We start from the raw sequence: 13,508 nt of genomic DNA on the forward strand, positions 1-13,508 counted from the left end.
AATCTTCAATACCCATTCCCAATATCCTTTGGAAAGGTTCCCAAGGTTGGTGAGACTTTCCTTTGAAGACTAGTAAGCCTGTGATAGACAGCCACGAACATCTCTTAGACAGACATGTAGCTGTGCCCATTTTCCCAAAGGAATACTCTTGCTTGACTAGTGTTTAGCTTCCACATAAGGCCCTGGCAGGGAGGATGAGAAGCATCATTGGCCCAGAGAGATAGTTCAGCAGGTAAAAGCCTTTAGTGTGGAGACTGATGATTCAACTTCAATCTCCAGGGCCAAAAGGAAGGAGAGAACCAGCACTGCAAGCTGCCCTTTGACGGCCACCCAAATGCTGACACACACACACACACACACACACACACACACACACACACACACACACACACACACACACACACACTACAAGAAAACAGCATCGCAATTTAGTAAGACAGTTACAATGGTAGATTGTACCAGCTGAGGCTTGCAAACTAGAGTGCTAGAATTTTCTGTGATGAACAGTAACTTGGTGAGTTCCATCTAATTACTTCTTTCCTTGTTATGGGACTCACCTATTTGGATAGAATTGAAATCGACATAACTAAACTTCCTGGGTTTTTTTCATGCAAAGTTCCTCTGCCCACCGACTTCTCTGATAAGAGGGACCCGTGTACACAGACCCCCTCCTTATGAGTCTATTAGGAGTGGGTGAGAACTGGTTCCATACAACACACTGATTAAACTGGATTAGATCATTCTTTCTAACCAGGATGCCCAGAATTCTCACATAAATCAGGTGAATCTATAAACGAAAATTAGAAGCCAAAGCCCCACATTTTCTCTAAGGCAGCGCAGTGAGGGGTCTCCTCGAGGTGTTCTCTAAGTGGCCCAGGCTGCCTTTAAGCATTGCTGCCTCTGCATCTACTTTCATAGCTCACATAATTTTTGCCCTCGTTGTGTCAGCTCACGCCACTTCAATTATGCATTTATATTTCTATACATGCTGGCACCACTTTGCCCCATGGCACTAAAAAGAGGAAGCAAGGAAAACCATGGTTTCCTTGGGTTGTTTGAAAACGATTTAACATTTATACACTTCCAACATGAAAATCTATTTTTCTTTCCTTTCATTTTTTAACTGCAAGCAGCAAGTTTATAGCTATCTATTAACATGTGATGTTGAACTGGGGACAGAAACTCAGGCTTTCTCTCTCTTGCTGACGGAACTATCTTGGTGGGTTGCATTATTGTCTGGACATTGGGGGAAGACGACCCGGGAGAGGAGAGGCAGGTTGACCAGTGCTGGGACCTTGCTGTTCACTGAAGTGACAGGCAAGCAAAGAGATAAAAGTAAAAGACAGTCCTGCCTGGGCTGTCTCTGCTCTGTCCTCAAAACGTCATCTGCTAGTGAAAGTGTACTCTGCTCACTCCATCAAGAGGGAAGTTTTGTTGCCAGGCTCCCTTCTAAGAAACTTGAGCTTCCCGAAAGACTTGAAATGACCTGTAAACTATACTTTAACATCCCTCTGTTAATCAGATCAGCAGCTAATCTGGATAGCTGTGAGGGAAATGTGACTCAGAAGACAGAGGAGACAGTGATGCGTGGGCCCCATCCTCTGTTTACATAGTGCCTGCCTTTGATCCCAGAGTCTCCTGGGCACCATACGTCCACAAGCTGGGTCTCCTAGGGCTAGGCACAGAAACACTTTCCTCTTTTTCTTTTTCTTTTTTTTTTTTTTTTTTTGATTAATACTATTTAAAGCCTTAAAGTTGATTATAGACATTTTAACAGCAGCAGCTTACTTATATTTCTTGACCAGTTACAGTGTGATGGCTAGAGGCTCATTTCCGGCACGGTAGGCAATCAGTGGAGCTCGTATGCACTGCCTTTCTCTAGAGTCACAAGTGTGCGCCAAGTGGCCGCTGCCCTCTGCTCTCCCCACACCCGAGGCCCCGTGCCTGCTAGGCTTCCACAGCTCTGGCCCTAGTGAAAACAATATTGCTCAGAGTCCTTATAGCTCTGTCCACCCCTCCCAGATCCAAAGAATCCTGCAGCTAGTAGGGCTGTCAACGTTGCTGTCAACACCCTACCATTGCTTGGCTCGGTGCCTGCCACTTGTGAAGGAAGCAAGCATCACCTGCCATGCACGTGGCTAAGCCTCGGACTGAGGGCCCTGTGTCATCCTTTCAACAGCTTCACAGAACAGACATCTCCCTCACGTTAGAGCAGGACAGTCTCTGGCTCAGACAAGCTGCTTGGTCTTCCCAAAGTGGCGTCGTTTCCATGCAGCCATTCCCTGTTCTCAGTCAGAATTCAGGCTGGAACCAGCCTAACGCTGTGTCAGAGTGGCTGGCATGTGTGTGTGCTACAGTCACAGTGCCTTGAGCATCGTGTGGCGGAGGGTCTGGCTCATGACATATAACAAAGTGCATTTCTTGTGACACAATACCCATTTACAACTATCCCTCAAGGAAGCTGAGCTTTGTGGAAAGCACTAGACTGAACATCAGGGGCCCCAGATTCTAGGCCTGGCTCTGACCAGAGGACACATGGCTTTCCAAGGAAGCGTCCCCCTGTGAGCCTCAGAACAGACGCCAGTGCAGATGGCGTGATTATACAGCACAGGCAACAACCTGAAGATACAGAAAGCCTAACTGCTTACCCCAGACTCCTCTGCTCAGGAGGGCAAAGCTGAAGCAGAAACCAGGGCAAGCGAGCCTGGCTCAGCACTCCTGCATGCCTTGGGCTCACTTTAGGAAGAGCATCCTGCTAAGTTTTCTGTGGCCTAATGCCTCACGTTATGGTAAGCTGTGAAAAGACTCTAAAACGAAGGTTTTGAGGTTTTGCCCCAGTGTTTGCCCTAGAGTCAGGTGCTGCTGAACAGAATCAGTGTATGGGGTTGAAATGAGAGATATCCGGCCAGAGTGTATGATACGAGTTTAGAAGGAAAACACAGAGGAAGACATCGTGCGTTATGTGCGATCCTGTGTCTCTTCCCTTGCTGTATCAAATCTTCGGGGTTAACTTTTGAGTCCCTGATATTTGTGATACTATTTGGAAAAAAAAATACAGCTCACCCAGCCTTCATTCCAGAAAATTTTGTTTAACCTAATGGGAGATGTCGCCCTTTCTTTACCGTACTTGTTGATGATAAATAACTTCGCAGAAAAGATGGAACTGATTGGTCTATAGAAACAAATCTTTGTTTGTGCCGACTCACACGCACGGTAAATAATCTGCCTTCTTTTTTATGAAACCACTTCTCATTGATCAATCTTTTATGAGGAAATTGCTAATGAGCTTATGCCTACTGCCAGCTCAGTCAGGGCATCACAGCTGTGCGGGGTGCTGAGTTCTCTGAGTGTCAGAGTCCCCTGTTTCAGGCTCTCCAGGCGGAGCAGGGGTTGGGGGTAGGTGAGTGAGGGTAGGTAGCGGGTAGGGGGTCCTCTGTTCTTGATGTACAGAATTCTGAGACGGCACCAGAGAAACTGTCCCATGTGACACCAAGAGACAGGCTCTAGCACTCTGGAACCCCCAGGAGCAAACAGGATATGAATTATATATAAACCAAGCCACCATATTGATATAGCCAAGAAGTAGTGTCCAGATGGTGCTGAATCCAGAAGACAGTGACACACATTCCCTCATCCTTTTACTATTTATGAGTCCACGGCTTGAGCCAGCTGGTGGTAGGACAGTCTATCTGTTAGTGCCAGAAGGAATCTGGGCCTTGCTTTTTCATTTGGATTTGACACTGGCCTTGATCTCCCTTACACAGTTTATTTTCACAGAGACTGTACCACAAGGTTTGTAATCCTACTGAAAGGCTTGGGGCTATTGGAGATATGAGGGGCAATTCGATTTTGTTTCTTCATTTTCCTTAGTAATAGTTTCAATGTGCACTGCTTTCTGCTCAAGATCCTCTCATAAGTTTTTCAGCGAGAATCGGAAAGGTTTCAGGCTAGGTAAAATGTGTATTATCTTGTTTTTCGTGTGCTAGGAGTCCTTTCTTAGATGTTGGGGGTGGGAAGGGAACTTTGTAGTTTTATTCTGTCCAGGTCTTTTGTTTGTTTGTTTGTTTGGAAGAGCCTTTCTTTTCTGAAATGCCTAAAGGCCAACAGGGGAGTAGACAGTTAAGTGTTTGTTGGGGGAGTATATCCCCATGAGTGCTCAGTAATAGAAGTGGGCAACTATCTCAGTTCCTAGGTGGTAATTTTCTACGAGCAGACCAGAAAGGCAAAAAAAATCACTTCTTAACCAATTTATCGAGCAACCAGTAATGTTGCAGAGGGTACAGAATTTGGACCCTGGCCTCAGGGGTCCATGATTTTCAATGTTCTTGATAGAAAACTAGGAACTCTGGGAAAGTTCTTTCATTACACTAGGTCTCAAGGTTCTGGCTTGCTGAATTGGAGGGACCAGGAGTACAAGGAGCTCAAAACAACACGCACCGGCTATGCCCTACTGATTTTGCCCCAAATAAACCCTTAGAGGAGAAGAACAAGACACCAGTTTACAAAGCAGTTCTTGTGGTACAAGACCAAAAGGACGACTGCAGGGAATTCAACCCAACTGCAGGGTTGGGTCTTCAAAGCACCACTGTTGTGGGTGTCTATGACAACCTGATTTTTAGGTACCATGGCATCAGGTCCCTATAGATTCTGGCTTTTAGATTTCCAGGTAATGGCCACTTGGATGTCAGATTCATTACTGGTCCCATATACCTTTCCTCTTTGGGAATTGCAGTCACTATTTTCTCTGATTCAGACCATATTGTCATAGAGTGTGCTCTGAAACCAACAGCAGTAGTGGAGAACTGAGAAATGTACACTCTCAGGCCCGATGTCATTTCACAGAGTTGGCGATGAGTGCACTCTGCCTAGGAAGCTCCTTGGCCACATCTGAGGCTGCCGGGGCTTGAGGACCACGGCCCTGGCCTGATGTGTGCACTACTTAGCCCTTAGCTGGTACTTGTCATTTCTTCACTCAGTACACCAAGAAACACACAGTGTCAACTGCCTTTGAGTCCAGATCCAACTAGACCCAAGCATCCTGTCCGTGCATTTGTGCAATCCTTACACTATAGCTCTGAATCCTCCATACTTGGATTTCTGTCTTTACTTCCTTCAAGTCTAAGTGGGATCTGAAAACATCCTAGACACAAACTCTGTGAACACACATACAGCCCAACATACAGGAAACCTTGAGTTGAGCTGAAGGCCAATTAAAATAACAAGTGAAACAGAGCAAATTCATTATTGACTCAAAATAGTTAAGGCTCTAAATTCTTTAGGGAAGTTACTTTCCCATTTATTTCATCCACTCTCATTCCTGAAATAACCAGCAATTTCAGGAAGTAATTTGTGTTTGCTTAAGACTAATTTCCAATCAAGACTCTTGTCTTCTCCAATGAAGAACGAATACTGTGATTATAAAATTGATATATACACATGTGTACACACACGTATATAACTTATGAGGGATATACATATATGATTTACTTTTAGTACTGATTTCATTCAGCACTAAGGACAGATATGTTGTTTTTATGGGCAGTGTTTGGAATTTAACGTCATTAAGATTTTTATTGCATTACATTCATTTTCATTACTTTTGTGTTTGAAGCGTAAAACCTTTGGGGCTATCAGGTGGAAAATATGGGCTTGGATCTCTATGCAAAACATTAATATTTAAATTAAGTATGGGAATATATATAAATATATATTGCCTGTTAGTTTAGGGTGCTAGTTTAAGAATTCTGTGAGATTTTAAAAATATGCATTCCGAAGCAAATTTGCCAGGAACTTTTTCCCAAAGGGAGAAAGTACAATATTGCTCTTCAAAAAGAAAAACCTTACACATTTACGAAATTTACTGTGTTTTTCCACATCAAAATAACACAGCAGCATCTTCTGCCAGAGACGGAGAACCCACAACCTACACGGCGCTTCTGCTGTTTATATGCTTACGTAAGCAAGACCATGGGCTCTCTGTGGAAGCGCAAGGCTTGCGAATCACCTGACTGATGACCTGGCATATAGCTTGCACAGCACTTGTGGAGCGACAGCAGCTGAGTGACAGATTTAATGAGAGTGTTGGCTTCTGCCCATCATGGAACTTCAGTCGTTTGGTTTATCTTCCTTGGGTTTTCTTTTGACATCACTCACTAGAAGAGCTACTTGGAATTATTTCCTCTATGCTTCTTGAAGATACAGATTGCACATAAAGCTTATTGGCAAACTAGTATATAGGGACACAGGGTTTAAATTTTAATACATATATATGTATATATATAACACATATTTGCAAATTTTCATTTTATATATATGGAATGAACAACTTTGGGGTTCTGGAGAAAAAAATGCATCTGACACTTGCACATACTCACATACATGTTTAACTTTTGGTCTCTTAATCTTAGGAATAATTTTGTTGGAGTTTTATGAAGAGTAACTAGTGTTTTCCTTGATATTTTAGTGAGGGGTATGAAAATGTCATTGCTTCAATTTAGGATTCGCTCAAAACTCAAACCCCACGACCTCCCAAACAAGGGCAACCTCCTCGGGGCCAGCAGCCAACTCCTAAGCTGACGTGTTCAAATCTGTCACATTTTGGAGCAAGCTTGACAGAAATGAGTCAGCAGTGCTGGGTCACTCGGAGCAACACCGATGTGTGCGACAGCACTGGAAGTCGTGGAAAGTCGGCACGAGAAAAGGAAGAATGATGCTCTTGGACTCTTCATCAAAAATGTAAACATAAGTAATTCTGTAGTTTTCTGAATGACAACAGTTAGCTAAAATACAAAGGTTAAACAGGAAGAACCTAAAAGCTTTGAAGAGAAAGATAATAAAGAAGTAGAAAGGTTAAGACCCGACGTCTCTATGATAAAACAAAAAGTAGAAACTAACTTTGTTTTGATGGGGAGGTGTGTATGTGTGTGCCTCTGTGTATGTGTGTATCTGTGTGTGTGAGTGTGTGTGTGTCTGTGTGTGTGAGTGTGTGTGTGTGTCTGTGTGTCTCTGTGTTTCTCGGTGTGTGTGTGTGTGTGTGTGTGTGTGTGTGTGTGTGTGTCTGTGTTTCTCGGTGTGTGTGTGTGTGTGTGAGTGTGTGTGTATGTGAATGTGTGTCTGTGTTTCTGTGTGTGTGTGTCTCTGTGTTACTGTGTGTCTGTGTGTGTGTGTGTTTCTCGTGGGGTACTCGCTCATCCTTTATTAGTTTATCTATCAAGTAGGTCCACTCCTTAATCGTAATCACAGTCCACGGGAGGTCTAGAGTGTGTGTCCCAAGTAATTAATCTGGCATAATTAAAATAACCGAGATGTAAACTGGCACTCCATATTTCTTATTAGTTAAACTGACAATCTGGCAGTGAGTAACAGAATGCAGGCCAGATCCTCGCACCCCTACCCTGCTGTACTCAGGAGCAGCAGAGTGACACGGGCAACAGGGGCAGGGAGCACAGCGGCAATGAGGCAAACCCTGCTGTGCCTGGATACTGTGAACAGAGAAGGTCTTGCCCAGCCAGGATCTCCCAGAAGGTCCCTACAGTTATGTGCTCCCTTAGTGCAACCACCAAGGCACAGAACCAACTACGGGATGAGGAAGTTGTCCAAACTCAACAGCTTTACTGTAAGCCAATGGCCACTCTCTTAATGTCTGCATCAGCCCAGACCCTTTAATTACCTCTCTGTTGACACTGAGTCTATGCTGCTCTCAGAATTGATGTCATTTGTATTTTAAATAGATGGACAGTTATCTTGTCTCCTTGACAATTAACAAAGATGTTAAGGGCTAATGCCAAGTCCGTGTCCTGGCAGGATGCAGTCCGCTCCCTGCTATGTCATTGTTTATGCTCTGTTAAGCCATTTTCATTGCACCTCATGGGCCAATAACATCCAACCGAGAGGCTTCTCAAATTGTGGGCCGCATTATTGGCTATGCAGCAATCTGTTTTCATTTCAGATCGTCTCGACACTTGCTGCAGACAAACCGAGAAACTAAATTGGGCAAGATCTAAGTTTAAATATCGCAAACCTTCACACCTTTTATCCCCTCCCCCACAGTCATGGTTTGTTTTTCAATGCACACCAATGACAGTGTTTCTCATTTTCAAGATAATATGCTTCCTAGCTCTTACTTCAATGTTTTTCTCTCTCAATCAAATTATATTATTTTGACTCATTGCACTGAGCCCCGGGAGTTCTCACCTCTGCCCTTGCTCTGTGCTCTTTTATTTAATCCCCATACACATCACATTCATGTTGGCGTCACACAGAAGTCACTGGGGCAGAGATGAAGGAGGCTTTGATGCTCCCTACATCTATATTAATAATAGTTCTAGTCGGGCAGGCTAAAACAGCTTCCAGGAAAGGGCTCTGAACCCAGAGGGCTACCAGGTCAAGTTCTACAGGCAACAGGAAACATGGAGTATTCACTTACCTGCTTCTGATCAACAATTATTTCGAGGTCTTCATCACTGCTTAGCTTTCCATAGCCTTGTTCTTTACTTTTCTTGTGAAAGAACAATTTTAAATATCATTTAGTTTCTTTTCATTAAAAAACCATAATTCCTACTCAATAAACCTTAAAAATAAAACTCTTTAACACTTTCACTGGTCACAGTGCATCATTCTTCACATCAGTCTCTCAGGTACAGCAAGCCACCATCTTAGATCTACACCCTGACTCTATCTGCTCATCCTTTAGCCTCCAAAGGATGCTTTTGGTCCTTTCTCGATATTCTGTTTTATTCTATAGTTTCAGCAAAGATTCTTTAGCACTCTGAGATAAATAAGCAGCCCTTTGAAGACTCTTAGCACATTTTTTCCCCTCAAGAACAGAAACTTCATTTAGAATTATACTGTTCTTAAGATGTCAGCTATCACCCATTACATTTCAATGCCTTATATTTTTAAAGAATAAGATAAATATTACATACTTCAGATAATGAACCCTCAGATTTGCAATATTTCGATAAATCGCATGAATACTAACATTGGGAATAAAAAGCATTTTTAAAACAGATAAAAGTTTGTGAAGCTGGAATGGCCGAGCCCACATCTATAAGTGCACTTTATTGCCGTTTTATTATTTTATTGTCTAGTCCTAATGGCTTCTCCTTACCCATCTGCCCTGTGGTAGGATTTATAAATACAAAATCTAAGGTTGGCGAGGAGCATGGCCATAACAGTCAGCTCACAGTTGTGTTGTAGAAATAACGGTAACATGGTTTAGTCTTTTTTTTTCCCCTCCTCAGTGGGAAACTCCGGAAGTATAATGGGTTCCCTTCATAGTGATGAGAACTAGAGAGAAAATTCATCATGCAGTTTTCTGTTTCCCTAAGTTAAGAAACAAACAAACAACAACAACAACAACAAAACCCCAAAACCAACAAACAAAACAACCCCCAAAGACACCTTGCTTTGGATATTATCCATGTGTACTAAAATTAAGAGAATTAGATTTCTGAAATTTCTGTCTATGCCGTCATAGGACCACTTGTGCTGACCCGGGGCCCCGCATGTCAGTGACCGTGACACAAGGCTTTTTTTTTATGCCGCAGACTGGGGATAACACTTCAAAACATGAATTCCCACACTTCTCCCGCCACATAAATATATCTCTTATTTTGTGTCATTTGCTGAAACGTAGCCATCAGAGACTTCAAGTACTGTGACGCATCACTAGAACAACCCCCCAACTTCATCCACACACTGACAAATTTTGACACTTAGGCAGAAGGAATGGTCACGCTGTTCCTCTCAGCCGTTATTCTTGACCTCATCTGAGGCTCCATTTCGGGATGGATGGAAAACAACATGAACAAGTTTGGCTTGAGCCAAGCTGACTTCCTGTCTCTTGACTTCTGGGTCCTCCCAGCCCAGGGCTTGCAATGAGACAGTATCGGGAGTCCATCTGCTACACAACCCTCAGACATGCCTTTCCCAATATTGATCTGTATACGTACCAAATAGCTCATCTGCATGACCCGATTTCTGGACAAAAGGGCATTAAGTAGAGATGGAATGTGAGTCCTTCCATCCATTTCACTGTCAGACATCCCAGAATTCTTTGCACCAGCGGCAGTGAGTTCATTGCCAGAACTTGCTGACCAGAGAACCACAAATCTTGCCCGGGAACAGTATTAATAATGTACAACAATAATTGAAGCATTCCTGAATCACTGTCCTGACTTTGTAAACATCCTGGAATTTTTGACTACTGCAAGAAGCCATGGACGTGAAATTTTCTTTGTCATGCACTTTAATGCTTCCTGGCTGCTGTTCCCCTTTAATGATTTTTTAAAAAAAACTCATAGATTATTTATAACATAAATTTTGTATTTAATCCCTAACATATGGACTACTCAGTTTCCTGGTCACAAAGACTCAATTTCCCCAATTAAGCCCCTGCCTCAGACTTTCCTGACAATTACTGCTAGTAGACATAAGAACGTCAGCAGTACAGACTATAACAAGAAAGTGCAATTTCTTTTGATATCACATTCCACTTTCCCACCTTCCACTCAGTCCCAACTGTCTGATTTAGAAGAACATTCCCTGAGGAGAGGAGAGGGAAAGAAGATCATGTCCACAACTACTCATTAGAAGTTGCCAATATTCAGGACAGGGAGGAGGCACTTGGAGTTCTGATTTCTGTGCTGAAGCCTCCAGTCTCCTCGAGACACAGAGAGCACACATAGCCAGCAGCCTTGCGGCTTCCCCCCTAGAAGCAGGCAACATTTTCAAGTCTCCCCCATGACCCAGGGGCACTCATCTGATCTTTCCTTAAGCCATACAGTCACCCACTTACTGATATCTAGTGCGAGCGAGCGAGCGAGCGAGCACAGTCCTCTTTCAAGCACTGAGCTGCCCACTTCGCTTAGCTGAGCCAGCCCAGGCGGGATCTTCAGCTCTCCTCCCTCCTCCCAGCCGGGAAGCCCTGTCTTCTTCCTATGCACTTTGCCAAGCCCAGAAATGCAAGGAAGTGCCTGGCTTCTGCAAGACCTCGCACACCAGCCAGAGGACTGAGGTAGGAGGAGGAAGAGAGCCAATCTTGCCACTGTCCAAGTGTGAAGGGGCAGGGCTTATTGTGGGAGGAGAAGCCACAGTGTAATCGCGTCCTGTGCTCCACCCACAGCTTTGGCAAGATGCTGAAGCTGAGGGTCTCAACTGAGGTCCCTCACGTCCCTGCCGTCTCAGGCTGACTGCTTGTGTTCACTTCTGGGTACTCTTAACTAAGTGCACCTGAGGGAGCTAAAATGGTGAGAGGACTCAAGGTGGAGAAATGCGGGGAGTCACAGCTTGCTGACTGTGTCTCCTTGCCTGTAAGAAGCTCTCAGTTCAGGCTTGCTGCCATGTCTGGAACTCCAAATTCAATGTCTCCTATCTTCCCCCACCATTCCAAGTGACATCACTCTGGATTCTGACTAGCTTGAAAAGCGATTGCCTAGATCTTTGTACCTGCTAACACCTTTTGAAACACCATGCAAGCGGAACATCCATGGTTTCCTTAAGAACCGGAAGCCTACCTGGCAACTCAACTCCGCCCCATACACAGCCCCACCCTCTCTCCTTTACCCTATGCGTCTCTCTCTCCCTGTTCCTCCACCCTTTCTTCCACAGACATATAACTGAAAAATGAATGTGTTCATCTGAATTAAGTAAATCGTGACACTTGGGAAATTGTATGACAACGCTGTCCTTACCGTGGATGTGGGAATTATCCCACAGGAAAAAGACTGGACAAAGCTAACATAGCAATAAAAACTAATGCCACCGAGAGTCCACAAATGAGATAAATTGCTTATTCTAGAGGATGGGTGGATAAAAAAAGCTCAGAGTTTTGGGCTGGGGAATGTAACTTGGTGGTAAAGCATTTATTGAGCATGTGCAAGACCCTGGGTTCAACCCTTAGTACTAGCCAAAAACAAACAAACAAACAAACCAAACCAAAACCAAAACCAAACCAACCAACCAAATAACCCCCCAAAACAAAAAACAAAACAAAAAGAAACAAAAACAACAACAACAAAACCTTTTAAAAAGTAGTTTCAATTGAAAGCTATTAGCTGTTTGTGAATGCGATTAAGAGTATTTTTCATAGTCATGAGGAATGGGATTTACATAGGAGAATTTTAGAGGGAAAAGGAACATGTTGTCTCTCTAACAGGATAAATTGGCCCCAATTTAGTTTTTGCCTAACTATAGATGTCAAAATGAATGTAAAAATTAAATATTTTGTATAAGTAACTAAAAAATGGTTTATCACTATTTAGTTACTGCTGCATGATACAAACAAGGCAGAAGTCATATACAGAATGAGCAGTACAGCGGCAGGAAGACGAGACCTTCACATTGCCCCCCTAGCTCTCAGCCTCAGGGGTGTCTGGGCTCGATTCCAATCCTCTTGTGTCCCCCAATTTTAACCTTTTCCTTCCACTCACAAAATCACTTGGGTTTCCCCTCCCTTAAAAGGTGATCTCCTCACATCTGGTTTTCTCCTTTCTCTTCACTGTTAGACTAAAATGAATGGTCCCTACTCACTTGAAGTTCTTTACTCTCTCTGTCCTTCTAAAGCCACCACAGCCAGGTGACTGCCCAGGTGACGAGCATCCCTAGAGGGAGCTGAATTCAGTATCACCCAGGGAAGGTAAGGAAGACAGTGAGGACACAAAGTCTCTGCTGGGTTGTGGTGTCTTTGGAACGTTCCGCCAAGTAGAAACATCTAGTTGACCATGCGGACATAGTGTCCATACCTAGGAAGAGGGGTGGAGCTACACATACAGATGGAGGGATAAGAAAATGGCAGGAGCGGATGAGATCATGAGACAGAGGGAATGTGGACTCATCTCAGGAGCCTAGAGGACAGCTACTCTTTAAAATAAAGATAAAGAAGAGAGCACATTACAGGGTGAGAAAGAGGACAAGGAGCGAGCACGGGTGCTGATGAGAGGGGAGAGGATGTGAACTTTTCCTTGAGGGAGGCGTCAGAGGTCATTTAAGAGTAGGAAGATGAGCAAAGATGAAAGTCAGGTGCCATGATGGGGTGAGCTGGTCACGGGGAGTGAAGATGGTGAGGGTTTATCATCCCCTTGGGAAAGCTAAGATGCAAAGGGCTGGTTGAAAGAAAAAGGATGTGAAGAAAGATCATCAGGAGACTCACAGCCTCTCAGTCCCCAGACTTCCCTTTATATAAAGTCCTGAGTACCTTTACAAGTAAAGAAAAATAAGCTTAAATACCGTAAAGGTGAAAACATAGATGCTGGAGAGAAACAGGGAGGAGCCAGAAAACAGGGACAAATACCTTTGAGACAAAGTCACTTCCCTTTCACCACTTTGTGGGAAGTCTTTGAGAAACAAAAATCTAGAAGATTATATATTCAATGCTAAAAGTTATTGTTTCTCCTACAAAAAGAATTGGGAATGACCCATGCTTTTTTTTCTTTAACCTTTAAAGTGTTTTCTGAAATATAATGACCTTCATGATTCAAAGAAGGAAATAAGACTTGATTGCTCAAGCG

At 43.6% G+C, this 13,508-nt stretch overlaps 1 protein-coding gene across 9 annotated transcripts in view; it reads right to left on the minus strand.

The window, feature by feature from the left end:
* The window catches only part of PEX5L (peroxisomal biogenesis factor 5 like), a 204,837-nt gene that overhangs the window by 136,877 nt on the left and 54,452 nt on the right, over positions 1-13,508 (minus strand). For 2 of the 9 annotated variants that reach the window (XM_084768496.1, XM_084768492.1), the window contains exon 2: positions 8,426-8,497. The exons of 3 other annotated variants lie outside the window; for them this stretch is intronic. In XM_084768496.1, coding sequence (XP_084624622.1) covers positions 8,426-8,497 — 72 coding nt within the window. Of the gene's footprint in view, positions 1-8,425; positions 8,498-9,953; positions 10,219-10,798; positions 11,033-13,508 lie in introns of those variants that run through there. 4 more of the 9 variants (XM_084768491.1, XM_084768490.1, XM_084768494.1 and 1 more) reach the window with 4 other exon arrangements.

Source organism: Acomys minous (genome assembly GCF_964271855.1).
Source record: "Acomys minous genome assembly, chromosome: 19".
Taxonomy (NCBI): domain Eukaryota; kingdom Metazoa; phylum Chordata; class Mammalia; order Rodentia; family Muridae; genus Acomys; species Acomys minous.